The 14,801-nt window shown below is 39.6% G+C and overlaps 1 protein-coding gene across 1 annotated transcript in view; it reads right to left on the bottom strand.

The window, feature by feature from the left end:
• Positions 1–14,801, bottom strand: part of AOAH (acyloxyacyl hydrolase) — an 80,321-nt gene that overhangs the window by 24,788 nt on the left and 40,732 nt on the right. Inside the window, exons 13-16 of the mRNA XM_051768545.1 lie at positions 8,062–8,153; positions 5,662–5,744; positions 1,643–1,679; positions 598–672 (exon numbers count right to left, since the gene is read on the bottom strand). Coding sequence (XP_051624505.1) covers positions 598–672; positions 1,643–1,679; positions 5,662–5,744; positions 8,062–8,153 — 287 coding nt within the window. The remainder of the gene's footprint in view (positions 1–597; positions 673–1,642; positions 1,680–5,661; positions 5,745–8,061; positions 8,154–14,801) is intronic.

The raw sequence follows: 14,801 nt of genomic DNA, 5'->3' as shown, positions 1-14,801 counted from the left end.
GTAATATCAGAACTATTAGTTATGAAAGCTTCAGTTCATTCTCCTGCAGAGCTTATGATGTGAGTAAAGCCAGAAAGACAAAACACCTCATCAGGAAAGCACAGCAAAGACTGCAGGCAGTGTGCAGCAGAGGCAGGGTAAAATGGACCTAGACAGGGGACTATTTTGTTATTCTTCAGAAATGATAAATCAGTCATACTCTCCCTCCTGACAGGAGGTGACACACTGGATAAGACAGATATACATGCTTTTAAACTCTTCTCCCCCCCCCCCCCCCCGTTGTTATTATTAATTTCCTCTGCTAAGTTATAAATGATTACTTCAGACATGCCATGGGTCACTTTACGACTGGCTACAAAAAAAGGAAATGAAAGACGAGGTCCGAATGGGGACTGATAGGTGCTTATGACAAATATAGGTAAGGCAACAACTAGCATTTTCAGCGGAAAATTAAGAAAGAAGGATAGACTAAAAGTGAAGAAAAATGCCATCATGGATAAGCACAAAGCAATGAGACACAAACGTCCAAGCAGTCAGCAGTACTCTAAAGAAGTCCAATTTATGCTACCATAAAAGTTCATTTAGTTTACACCTTACCCATTGCAGACATCATTCCCAATTGTAGCATAGATAACTATGGCTGGATTGTCCAACAGCTGGTTTCTGGCCAAGCTAAAAGATAAATATGCACCTATATTAATGTGGAAATACGCTCTCAGTGTCTGAGTCACACACTGTGCTTGTGTGAGATCACATTTGGAAGTAGCCTGGTTGGATACAGGCAGTGCTGAAATGACTACACTCCTATATTTGGGTTTTTCTTTTCACTATAGTTTTATATTTTAGTAAAGTGTCTTAAACACATCTTTTTTCATCTCTCTTTTGCCCCTAGTGGACTGTAGTTTCATTGTGGGGCAAAGACATGAACCAAAATGTTTTTTTTTAATTAGAGATGGGAGAGGAAGACAATGTTTGGCTGACAACTAAGTCTATGTGCAGAATTGAACTCAAGATCAAATCAGGATGTGGTTTGAAGCTCAGTGCTAGAGGGCAAGGATTCTTTACTACTTTTTTTCCAGAGGAGAGAATAATAAAAATCCTTGGCATGTGAACTAAAGTAAACTAAACCTGACTGACCCATAGCCCACCTAAATTCATCTGAAAAGGAGAGTTGCTGCCTCTCACTATCCAGCAGATGCACAGTTATATCCATGTGGAGATAACAGTGGACTTACCTATGTCTGTGTACATTGCTACACACAGTTAAGGGGACACAAAGCATAGATGTATGGAAAGGTTTAGTCTCTTCCCTAAGATCACTGGAAATGTCCCACTGGTTTTACTGAGCCAACTTCAAGACCCTGGACATGGTGACATCCACACTTTAAAACAGTTTTTCTTCTTTTTGTTAATGTTTATAACAGAGAAGAAACAGCCATCACTTCAGAGCACAAGGGTCAAGGGAAGCTGTACTTCTTAGAACATTATTGTGGATAATATATTCCTTAAAGTGCCTGTGCTTTTTAGAGTACTTGTGGATAGTATATTCCTTACAGGGCTTTGCGCGTTTCTTTCAGAGAAGCAGAACTCTATCAATGCTTCTGTACCCTGAGTTAGCACTTGAATCCCATCAAACACTCACCTTTTTATTAAATAGAGGAGGTTTCCAGAAGAACCACCTGATCACACACAGTGGGAATAAGAGAATTAGTACAACATTGTTATAGTGACAAAAAAAAAAACCAAACCCAAAACCAAAAAACCAACTAAAACCCAAAGTGCAAAACCCAAGTTAATTGGATATTTCCAAGAATGTAGAAGCACTAAAAATAAAAATGGAACAAGAAATCATCTCTGTAATAATTTTAGGTGCTGGCATTAAGAAGTAAAGTTAAATCCAGGGACCTGCTGCCTCTTACCTGAGTCCCACACTTCTGGCTGTATTAAATCAAATACTTTAAAGTGCAGGGTTGTTTTGATCTGGCTTTTAATCCAGATCTGGCAGCTTCTTCCCATCTGTTGAACATAGTAGTCTCTTGTAAACCAGCCAACCTGACTTGTCAACAGTCGTTCTACTTTTAACTTTTCCTATAAATTGCAAAGGGAACTGTTCTCACTCTTCTGAGGGTATGCGTCTCACAGCTATACCACATTGGGATTGATTCAGGTCCTAAACATAGACATCAACTGCCATTTTTGACATCCCAGACTATCCAAGACACCTGCAGCAGGGCTGGAGATTCATCACAGGATGCATGAGAGGTTGTGCACTTCTGGAAAGGCAGCTGAAGATGGGAAAGATACTGTAAAGCACCTTAAATAGCTGTAGACACCAACATTTGGGTTTCTGCATTGCTCTCCCCACAAGTGTCAGACTTACAAAAAGTAGTATTAGACCAGCTGCACTCCTCCCAAGAAGCTGTGCATTTCAATGGATTGGATGCAAATCTTTCCTACTTGAGGAAAAGAGCTGGCTACACCTAAGCATCTGTGAGCATCTGTAGTCTTTCATTAATATTTTGAATGAGAAAGGCATTCCTATTTAGTGAAGTTTTTATGCATTAAACCTACTAGCAGGTCTTTAAAGGCTCTGCATATACATCCCCAGCACACAAATCAAACTCCATCACCTGCAGTATAAGACTGTTAGCAAACAAGGAGCCAAAAAATACTTTAGGTTTTGTTCAAGATGAGACTAAGGCTGTGACTGCAAGAAGCTCACTGCACAGCAATGCAGAGAAACATACACTTCAGAGAAGCAGGCCCTACAGGTAGTACTTGCTTTCATTTTGTAGTATTATCACTCTCTCCTCTTTTCTCGCTCCTTCTCCTCTGGTATTACACTCCCTCTATTCTCAGCTCAGCTCTTTCCTGGTCTCTTCTTTTTTCTGCATTGTGCTTCTGAAGCTTGCTTTGAGCAGCAAATCCTGTCCTCCCCGCAGCTCTTGGGAGGAAACTTGTGGACAGAACATCATTAAATCCCTGCTAGATTGGTATGGGGGAAAGATCTAAGAGATAAACCCCTAAGGTAGCAATAATACACTTTGCATTTTAATAGTGGTGCCTTTGTTATTATCACTCACAGTGATGCCAACCACATATATCAAGGAATCCTTTATGTTTTAAATAATCCAGTTCTTCCAAGCTAAAAATTAATATATCTGTCTGCTGCTTCTTTCCTGAGGGTTGCTGATTCAAAAATCCAGCCCGTCTGTTGAGAAGTTCTTTTCAGCAGGATAAGAGCCCCACGAAATCCTTAGAAAATATGGCTTGGAACATAACTACCAGCAGTTTATTTTTTTCTGTTTTTTCTGTTTAATAGCCCTTCTTTCAGCTTTTGCAGCGCTCTGCCACCTTCAATGCAAAGAAATTCTTCCTCATGTTGAGGTGGAACTTCATGTGTTTTAGTTTATGGCTATTATTCCTTGTCCTGTCACTGGGCACCACTGAAAAGAGTCTGGTAGCATCCTCTTGACACTTGCCTTTGAGATATTTATGTGTGTCTGTTTGTTGAAGGTAGGGCTGAGGCAGACCCTTTCTGATCCTAAATCTTGCAGAAATATTCCAAACATTTAACGAGTTTCTAAGTAGCTCTAGGGGCAGCAGTGCTCCTCACTTGCAGCCAACATGAATCATCTGTTGGAGAGGAAGAGCATCCCATAAAGCCAAATTATCTCCTCAAGGAGAATAAATTTTCCCAAGCTTCTGCAGCCAGTTTTCTGAAGCATGAAAATTAATTAAATACAATGGAAACACAAAGGGATAATCACAGCATAATCAAGTGTCTTTTAAACCTGCTGTTGGGAACATCACCTAATCCAAGACACAAAAGCTAACATCATAAACCTCAATTTCTAAGGAGGATTACTGTCACGTCTTCACACAACCTCTTTGACAAATTTAATTCAACTCTGTTTTGAAACAACTCAGGGTTTCTTGTTTGCCCTTATTCCTCTGTTTTGAGGGTTATTCTAGGTTTTTACTCCTTGTTAGTAACCTTTTTTTTTTTTAAATTTCCTCTCCAAACAGAGGTAGGATTAATGAAAAGCCATGTTCTTGTACCAGAACTATCCTTCAGTTTAAACCATTCTTCCCACTCTGTGGTGTTTATACCTCAAAGGGATTCAAAACCACAACACCATTTAATTTTTGCTTTGCTGAAATGCCAGCGTGTCTTCAGAAGTCTCCATTGCCCTAATTCTCTCTAAAGCCCTTTTCTGTATCTATACCCACCCAAGTCAGTCCTCCCTAGACAAAAGGGGCTCAAATTCTGAGTTCTTATCAGTGGACTTATATGAGGAAGGACTGTCTCCCTGTCTCTAGAGAAAATGCCATGCATGATGCATCTTGCAACCTTCTTAGTCTCTTTCCAGTTGATCCTGTACTCCTGATGGTTTCTTGGAATTTCCCTTTGGACCCCAGTGCCTCTGTTCCTCTACCACCTCTGGCTGATGAGCCACTAGTTTACAGACAAATCTCATCACTAGTTCTGTCATAGATGTTTTGTACAATTGCATTTGCTGCTATTCCTGTCACTGCTGTTCCCAAGTTCATCTAAATTATTCCTGTGTAAGGATGTGTCCTGCTCTAGGATGGTTAATACTTTGCAGTTTTGCATCATTCACAGAAGCTATTAAGCATGTACCCTGGTCTTTGCTCTAAGGTCACCACTCCAAATGTTAAGCTGCATTAGCCTCAGAAGAGATGCACAGGGGACACAGATTCTCTCTCAAACCCACTGCTCTTCCCTGCTTAGGTTTTTCTCTACCCTCCTCTTCTTTCTTGTAATAATCTTTCTCTTCTTCACTGCACACTGAGGTACCATGCAAAACAGTTTCCTTAGTTCTAGGTAGGTCAGGTCTTCTGCATATTTATATGCATACAGATATATATATATATGAAAGTTTTTTCATAGAAAGATGTTATGCCAGCCTCACAAAAATAATTAATTAAAGCATAACGGAGTTCTTTCCCGTCTTTGTCCCACCAGTGCTTTGTTTGTGTCTGATTACTTATTTAAAATCTATTGTAGAGCACACTGAGGTAAGCACCGTTGACCTTCCCAGTTTTGCAGGAGGATCTCTGCTTGCTGGCCCCCAAGGGATGTCTTAGGATGTCATGGACAGCCTTGCTATGAGACTGATGACTGTTTTGTGCTCACTCTGCCTGCTGGTGTGGCAGCCCTAGGAGTCCCCTGTGCTACCGTGGGGTGCAGTATAGGGCTCTCTCAGCATTCCCTGCAGGAGTATAGAGCAGAGGAATGCATGCAAGCAGGGACCATGCCACAGCCTCCGGAGTAGACGGAGAACAGCCCTTTTATCTCTGTCACTACTAGTGACACCCCTCTAAATCCCTCATTTTGGCCCTAGTCAAAAAAAGGTCCATAGAGTTACAGTGGGGTACACCGGTTTTAATCCGGTGGAAATTCTTAGCATGTTGATAAAAGGGATCAAGCCACACCCCTCCCTGCTCAGAGCAAGAAGAAAAGGTGCTGAGTTGAATAAGTTCTGTTCTCTATTTTTTCCATAAGAAATGCATGCAACTAGGAAGGGGTTTCTCTTTGTTTCTGAAAGATGGTCATTAATGCAGCATCAAGTATCAGCAGTAGCAATGTTAAAAAAAAAAAAAAAAAAGAACAAAAAATGAAAAAAGTTGACATACCATTTTGGGAAATGTTTTGTAAGTCTCTGTGATTACAGCGATTTCTCTTGCGTAAACGCAGATACAGAGAGTCTGTCCAGCCTCTGAAACAAATTGAGAAAATGCAAACTGCTAAACTCATATGATACTGATGAAAATAAAGCTGATATTAAAAAAGAAATATGTTCTTGTTTCTGAACAACTTAGTACCCCAGTTATGTATATACTTCTATTTCATTATCTCTCCTTTTTTGTGGTCATAAATCTTTTTAATCTTGAACAGAGTTGCCTAAAACGAAGCCAAGATATCTTTTCAGAAACTATAAATTGATGGAAAGTTTCTTTGACATTGTTCCATCCAGGAACAATGCTTTTATGCTGGTCTTTCAGATAATGTGTTTAAAAACCTTTTTGTTATACATCATTTATCAAAATAATCCTGTTGATTGTTCACAAATTGACTTTTCAATTGGTTGTTACGGAACAGTAAATAAAAGAGAAGAAATATTGGCAGGGAAATCATTTCCCAACAACATAAATCTTGGACAGATTAATCTGAAAGCAGGTTATGCTTGATTGTGATTAGTTCTCTTCTTTACTTTGCACTGTTGAGAAAAATCAAAAAGCAAGTGAAAAGAATAACAGCCCAAAGGTTGATAAGAAGACCAAGCTCCCAGTCAGAAGTACCTGATCATCTCTATCTGGGCTGCTGATTTTGTGTTTGAACTGAGAAACCAAAGGAATCAGATAAGTATCATGGCTTAACAACAACAAACTTGGATGAAGACTAAGATACAGAAGGCAATAATAAGTTTTAAACCAGCAACAAGAAGTAACTACCTGCGTAGAAAAAGCTCAGCCAGTCACCATGCAATGGGCCATGCAAGAAATGCTCAACCTCTTTGGTTTTCAACACAGTGGGCAGGCAGAGGAAGAGGAGCAAACACACCTTCTCACTCAGAGGATATTAGTTAAAAAGTGGTATCCCTGTTTCCCTGTTTGCTTATCAGGGGGTGGAAAAGATGGACACGGACCACACCAGTTTGTATCTCTGCTTGGGCAGTCTTGAAGTAACTGGTATCCTCCCACTGCACAGTGCCAGCCAGTCTCCACCACACTTATTGTGGTGTGGGATTTTGAGCTACTTCTCTTAAAGATACCTTGAAGTCCCAGGCAGTTGTTTGATTTTTATTTCTTCCAGAAGTGAAAGAGATTAAAAACTGAACTCTGGACCAAGGCTTGTCGCTGACAACTTCGGGGTCAGTTCTAATCTCTGATCATTTGTGGACTTCAGATTCTTTGGAGCCCACACAAATGCCGTGTATTGAGTGGCTGGACATTGTAACAGATTTTTAAAGGTCAGTTTTGCTATGGCTCTGATAGAGGAGGCTGCATAGATGTTTCCCATTGGTTTGTCAAGTAGTAAACCTTCTTAAAGCAGACACTGTGTGAATGTAGCTGAGGCAGGGAGCCTGGATTTTTTACTGGGAGAAAAAAGGAAGCAAGAAGTGTATGGTGCAACAGATATTTTTCCTGGAAAAGAATATAATTCTACCAACTTTTTAATTCTGTTGGTAGAGAGCCTCTTTAGGCTTGACTCATGCTTGGTTTGGCATTCAATTCTGTTCCTGACCTATCTTACACAAATAAAATAAAAATTGTCTGAAATTCAGGTCCGACCAGGTACTGTTGGTGATTGTACCGTACAGTTCTGGCAGGATTAAAAGGCCTCTTAATGCTGGCCAGACAGATGACTAATAAAATTATGATTATTTTTTTTTTTAGTTTAACAGTTAAAACTGCAGGCATTTCAAGTGTTTAGACTTTATTTTCCTTCCTTTTGGCAGAGACTTCTTTTTTTTCCCATCTATCCCTACATCCTTCCCCATCCACATGAGCCAAGCTAACACAGCAAATTAGGTCACAGATTCTTCCAAATTCTTCTTTTGCTATTTCCCTCTAAATGTGTTAAAAAACAAAGGGTGGAGAGAGGAGAGAAAGATTTCCCCCTAAGGGGTTACCATTTATTCCACTGTTTCAGCAGCAGAAAGGAAATCTGAGGAAGAGGGAAAGATTAAAAAAAAGAAAAAGGAAATGCTGATTTTTGTTAGTTTCAGCAATGCTCCCCTTCTCTCTTCCCCAGAATTTTGTAAAGAACAAGATTTTCTCCTTCTAAATTTCAATTAGACCAGTTCTAAAACCTACCTCGAATTTCAGGAAGATCTCATTATATACTTAAAATATTTTTTAAAAACCCTAAATCCAGTGTCAATCTTGATTTTAGAAAGGGCAGAAGCAGATCTGAATGGATTTTTTATCTTTCCTTTGAAGCACTGTCTTGTGAGTTTTGTCTCCTTACTGTGCTTTGATTGACATTGAGACTTGCTGTGACTTGGCCACCCTCCCTGCTGGTTGTCTTACCCGATAGTGGAATTCAGAAATCCAGTGATCTCTGAGAACTGGGGCCAGTCAAGCTCGTCACTGAAAGCCATTGGAAGATTAGCAAATGATTTCTGAAAGAGAAATTTTTAAATCAACACAGTTTTGCCCTCACAGACAAAAATCCTTTTAGCAAATTTAAACATTTCTTAGCCGGAGCATTAGCCAGACAGCTGCAATTGTAAATACAGCCAGTAGTGGTAATTATGTATGCATATAATTAAAAAGTTGACTCTTGTAAGGCAGACATATCAAGAGATGGAGGAAGGAAAAGCAGAAGAGATATCTGAATTGCAACTTCTGGCACCCTTTAATTCTGGAGGAGTCCAAAACTCCTCCCGATATGGAGTACGTACTGCAGGCGCAGACCACCAAGGCAGCAGTTGTTTGCTCCAGCATCCATCCTGTTCAAAGGTGAGTCAACCTTGGGCACAGGAGGAGATGACAGTGTGATGTCCCCAGAGCATACGGCAGAAGTATAATGTCAAATTCACTCAAAGCTCTCCTGTTCTCTCCAGCAGAATGAGCTGCAAGCATCTGATCCCCTAAAAACCTCTGCCTGGCCCTCACTGCAAATTTTAGAGATGGCCCTAAAGCAACAGAGTCAGAAAGGCCCCTGAGCATGGCAGGGACCAGGGAGAAAAATACATCATGTGACGTAACCTTCCTGGGAGATACATACATCCTTTACCCTCCTCTGCTTTTGCTGATATTAGTCCCTAACATTTTTAAAGTGACTGTCTCTGTGATAGCCTCTCTACAGATGCAAGCCATGTTGCACATTCAAAACACAGTGCCCTGTTCCTTTCCACTTTGATTTCTGAATGTCCCAAAAATCATGAAAGGTTAGAAAAACAGCCTTGATAAATTGTGCTACCTCAGAAAGATGAGAACATAGAGTAAATTTCCGGCATCTGCTAGTCTGGGGTACGCTTGCAAAGACAAAAGTATAAATCCAGTGTGCTCATACAGGAAAAACTGCTGATAGAAAAGGTAATAACCAAAAGAAGGTCAAAACATAATACCAAAGAACTTACAGGCTAGTTTAATCCATATAATTTATTAGCTTCATTTTCTCTCCAAGCAATTGTGGGGTTTCCTTAAGGCCTCACTGCTATAAACAACAAGCAGGTGGGTAATTCTTTATCCAGGAGGGTCAGATGTAACTGAGCAGCCACAGAAGAGCTAAATCTTGTGGTCACCACCAAGCTCTCATTCCCAGAAAATTATCATTTAGGTGAATGGGAGCTATACTTGGGTTGAGCATACATCTGTGGATTTTGACTGTAAGAGGATGGAGGGAGATGCAGGGAAAGAGGAAGAAAGGCAAATAAAGGGGGGTTGTGGGGGAAGAAATCCTGAAGCCAAGCTCTGAGCAGTCTAATGCACAGCAGATGCCAATTTAAAGCATGTAACAGCAGATTTGACCTACTTACAGTATATCTGCATTAGTTACAAAGGTGAAAATGGGCATGTATTAATTATCTTTCAGTTTGTTCTCTCTTTCTCTCTCTCTCACATATGTATGTGTCCTTGAGTGTATCCGTATTTACATACATACATAAAAAAGTTTTTTTAGGGGTGGAAGGAACCTTCAAATCTGTTAGTTTTGTGTGCAAACAACCACTTAATCCAAGGGCACAGCTATGAGCAGAAGTGGAGGGATACAGTATGGCTTAGCCATTTGCAATATTTTCCTCCTCATAGTTTTGCATGAAAGATGACAGAAATAGTCACTTAGCACAGAAAAAAACAACCCTGCAGATATGATCTCTTATAAGTCACAGTATATGAGAGATATATTATATCAGCATATAATATAAAAAGAGGTAAAAATTATTAAATATTTTTAAAACAAATCCTTCTATGACCAATTCTCTCATTATTTCCTGTTGGCACTCAAAAACAATATAGTCATTGGACAAGTCCCAATAACTTTTAACTGTTTGGCTTTTTTTTTCCCCTGCAAACTTAGTTCAAATATGAATTAGCCAGAAACTAATTGAGATGCAAATTGGTTTGGAAAGGAACATTTGAGCTCAAAATTATAGTTGTATTTGAAAACTGTATATACATTTAGCATTGACACTTTTCCAACAAAGCACTTAAGGCCAGACTTTTGAAGATATTTCAGTTCCAAAGGGTGGAGATGAGTAGTTAATGGAAATTTCAGAAGAATGCTAGACCTTAAACTCTGCAGCGACATAGTTTGGAAAGTACAGTCTAACATATTGTGTTTCTCTTAGTCTCGGATGCAAATGTGTCCTACTCTGGAGGTTAAACTATGTTGACCTTTAGCATAAAACTCTTTTGAGCACAGACTTGTCTAAATATCATTCTCTAGACTATTCTGGCTGAGAAACCTACTTCAGCCTACGCATCTGATTTTAGCAAAGAATCAGTAGAAAGTTATTCCAGCCTAGCTACAAATGCCATATTTTAGCCTCGAATGCTCTAGATGGGTCTCATTTCAATGAATATTCTCATCTCCTAGATGTGTCCTGCCTTGAAACATGGGGCAGCCAAAGCTGTGGCTGATGCTAAATGCACAAATGCCAAGCTGTGCTTAAATGGAAGAAGGTTCAGGGTTGCTATGGCAAGAGATTTTCAAAATCAGAACACAAAAGGGCACTGGAAACCTCACACTTATACAAGCCTGTAGAAATGTCAGTCCTGGAAATCCTGAAATCTTTGAAACATCCCTTAATATTGTTCAAGTCCTTGTGATAGTATTAAGTACCACAGACAACTTTCTTATTCTAAATATACAAATAAGCAAACCTTAATGCCCTTGAGAAAAGCAAAATATATCTTTTTAAAAAGCACAAATAACATTTCTATTTTGTAAAGCTGCAAGGGGCAGAGGTTTGAAATTAGCAAAACTATAACCTTATTTCCTGCAAAATGCGGCACCTTAGTCATCACAGTACTAGCTGGGAGAAACTTGCCTGTATTTCAGTGGATTTAGAGGGAAGCTAGAGAATGTTTTTAATAAGAATTTCGCATATCAAACTTCTGTTTTTTCTAGTGGTGCAAAAAAAAAAGTCAGTAGGATAAGGCTTTAGGACATCCTGAATCCACATTTAAAGAAATTATGAATTCTTCTAATAGGAAATAAATACTATGAAACAGTTACTTTAATGAAACCTGAGAATCCTTTGAGTTTTTGGGCAAATAGATATTCACTGGACTATGGATAAATGTAGGATTTATTTTTCTCTTTATTCAGCATGAAAAAGAGATCCAACAGTTTTAAAATTCCTCTTTCTAGAAAGGGTATTATTTCCAGCACATTTGTAAATATATAGTGCTTTTATCTCAAAATAAAATTGTCTCTAAAATGAGAAATAAAAGTTGTTTCTATTCCAAATCTGTAACAGAAAAATGTTGCATTTAGTAGCTATTTGGAAGTCAATTGCAAACAGATGGACAGAGCAGCAGGAGCATAATATCCATTGCTAGACACACCAGTGTTTTCAATATTAGCTTTCCACAAAAACTATCCACCTCCAAAAATCCTCACCAGCATTTCTTCTGCTTTACTAAACCTCATAAAGTGCACACCTACTGCATTACACTTCATTTTTAGCGTACAAATTTTCAGGTCAAAGGAATGAATATTCAGCTCAATTCTTATTGAACCTTTTGAAAGAAAAGTCTGGCAAAGCCAGAAGCTATTGACAAGCAGAAAGCCAAAATAAAGTTGTCTCATCCCCTTCTTACAGCTGTATAATTCTCTTCCTGTAAGGTACCTGTGACTTCCCCTAGTGCTACATAGAGAAGAGTGAGGGAATATTTTTGTTGTTTTTGCTTGTTTGTTTGTTTTAACTGGAGAAATAACATGCCTGAGCTACAGCTTTCAAAGATGTGTCCACCTTATAATGGATATTTTCCACACCAAGTAATGCCTCCATTTGCTCTTTGTGGGAAGAACACCCTCTGAGAGGTATGATAACTGTATATGTGCCTGGCTCCTAGGTAAAGGCTTTGGAAATATCACTGGAAAACACAGCTCCCCACTGTGATATAATACATGCTCAAGCTTGGTGACAGACAAAATGGGTGCCTATGGCTGCATCATTGTGGGCAGGCTGGTGCCCAGCTGCTTGCAAGTTTTCCCCCTCAAACCAGCCTCCTTGGAGGATGCAGGAACATGATTCAGATCTCCACATTTGGTCAGGTGAAAGGAAACAGAAAGAACAGGAAGGCACTAGAGGACTTGATATGGGAAAAGTAAATGATGCAACTTGATGCATTCAATGACATGGGGCATGTAACTGAAGCACGTCCCTCTGCACTGGATTACACAGGGGTTATTATCCCACTGCTAGGAGGGCAGTAAATTCCTAATTAGACCAGGAAATCCACAATCCAGTATACAACATCTTCCCAACAATGCTCTTCAATTCAGCGTCATGGGCATATGAATTCCAAAGTTGTTCAACCCAAATGCTCATCTCATCACCCCTGTGTTAATCATCCAGCTACCCAAACAGCATCCTGAGCCTGCTTCAGTGAGGAAATTTCTCATTCGCATTCTCTTTCTTCCCTTATCAAAACTAGTCCTTTGCACGGTAGAATATGTGCAGCATAATCAGGGAAAAACAGCATTTTGCAGAGTCTCTTAATGAAATTTTCAGCATCTCTCCTGAAAAATTATTTCTGCACATAATTATCTTTAAAACTGGAATTCACAGCCGCCACTGATGTGGTGCTGATTAACAGATGGGCCCACAGCATTGTTACCAAGTGTAAATTTCACTCTATACTTGTATATGTAAACATGTAAAAGGATAAATATAAATAAGAAATATGTGAAATGTATAAAGTGTATAAAATGGATATGTAAAAATATAGAAAAACATTAAAGTAATAAAATAGTACACTTAATAAATCTGAGTTAACAGGTACACAACCTTTTCCCTGTACACATGATAAAAAAACCTCTACAGGGCAGGGGTGAGGAAGCCCTGTTTGTAATTCCATTAAGAGGTTTAAGATTCTACTGAAATAGAAATTAGAGCTTTGAACTGACTCTAATATTGACTGTAGATAAAACCATTTGGTAAACTAATATTTTTATACGTCTTATCAAAGAAATTTGGACAGAATCAAAGCAAATGTCTTGAGTTTGACAGTATAGGGGAACAACAGGTGCACAAAGCTGATGCCTTTTTCTTTCCTCCCCAGGCCTTAACTTCATATTCTTTCTGTGGTCTCAGGTTAAAGACGTTTTCCGTGAGATTAGTACATAGGCTCTCTGCATTGTCTATGGTAACAAACCCATCCCTAGATGTGCTTAGAAAATCTCCTTGAGGAAAGTCTTGCACTGAAAAAGCATTGAAGCCCATTAATTTGTTAATTAAACCTATATTTGCCAGTGGCATTTAATACAACACATCAAGAGACAACAGTATTGCACCTTCGCAACCCCAAGGCAGTGGAATTGCTGCTATTGACATTCTACACAGAGAGAGCAAGACAGATGACAAGCAAGAGGAAGAGGCAGTGATAAAGTCTGAATTAGCTCAGAAATGTTTTTGCTGGCACTTTTGTGCTCAGGTGTCAACTTTCTTATCCAAGGTGAGCTTCAAATTAAATAACATTTTAATTTTGCAAGAGTTTAATCACAGATAATAGTTTTTTAATATGATTGGGCTCTCTGTATCTCTACATTAATATTTAACTGCTGTATTTTTTCCAGATTGGTAGGAAAGCTTGCAAATAGTCCTAGAACAGAATCTGCTCTTTCCTACCCCAAACTCCATGTACCACATACACCATGGTGGCTGTGCAGTGCACTACTGTAGAGCTCAGCTAGCTGTAGGAGGGCTGCATCTCCTGAAAGATTATTAGCTCAGCCTTGCTTTGCCCTGTGTAGCTGTAACTGATTTTCCCAAGTTCCTTTATGTTACCAATATACTGTGCCATACCCATGTCAGAGGTCTGTCTCACGCTGCCCAGCTCAGGGTACCCAGTGTCTGAAGGTACACAAGAACATCTATATTATTCTCCTTTACCTTCCTCTGCTAGCTCCAGTAAGTGGTATTTTAATGCATCCCTTTCTTACTGGACTCAGAACATACACCACAAGAGATATCTGGGACTGGCTCAAGGCGGCACTGGATCTCCATGTGAAATCCAGGCTTCTTTTTTTTACTCTACTCATACACTGTATTTACCTTCTCCAATTCCAGTGACGTATTAACTCCTTTTATTTTATATGCTGTCAGTGGAGTGACTACAAAAGGTCAGTGAGGGAACACATCTCTCTTAGCCCTCCCTGCCCCAGTGACGGGCACCAGCTCTAACCTGGAGGCACTCTTTCTGCAAAGGAAAGTGACCCACTTCTCCTTTTCCAACCAGTCCTCAACTTTTCCCACACTCTGGCCAGATGGAGTTGATCACTGAAAGTGGATATTTGTTGAGCCTTACACAGAGAGCACCAGTTCTCTTCCCATGCAAGTTGTTCTACACCCATCAGACAGTAACAAGGAGCCACCAAAACTCGCTTTGTAATCTGCACTCCAGCTCCCAGCCTTGAAGCTTCTACCTCAGCATGCTATTACCAGCCCTTGACCCATCCAGCTAGTGGACCAGAAAGCTTCAAGCAACAGAAATGCTTTCTAAATCTTCATTGTAGTGATAATATAATGCTCACATAGTCTAAAACTCTTCTTGCCTACATGGCTCTACTACCAGCATTACTGCGAGAATCATCA

This window comes from Manacus candei, unplaced genomic scaffold, assembly GCF_025592945.1.
Source record: "Manacus candei isolate 608988 ecotype Guabito, Panama unplaced genomic scaffold, ASM2559294v1 h1tg000095l, whole genome shotgun sequence".
In the NCBI taxonomy this organism is placed as follows: domain Eukaryota; kingdom Metazoa; phylum Chordata; class Aves; order Passeriformes; family Pipridae; genus Manacus; species Manacus candei.
Note: the sequence above shows the minus strand (reverse complement) of the source record. Positions and strands in the feature narration are given on the sequence as shown.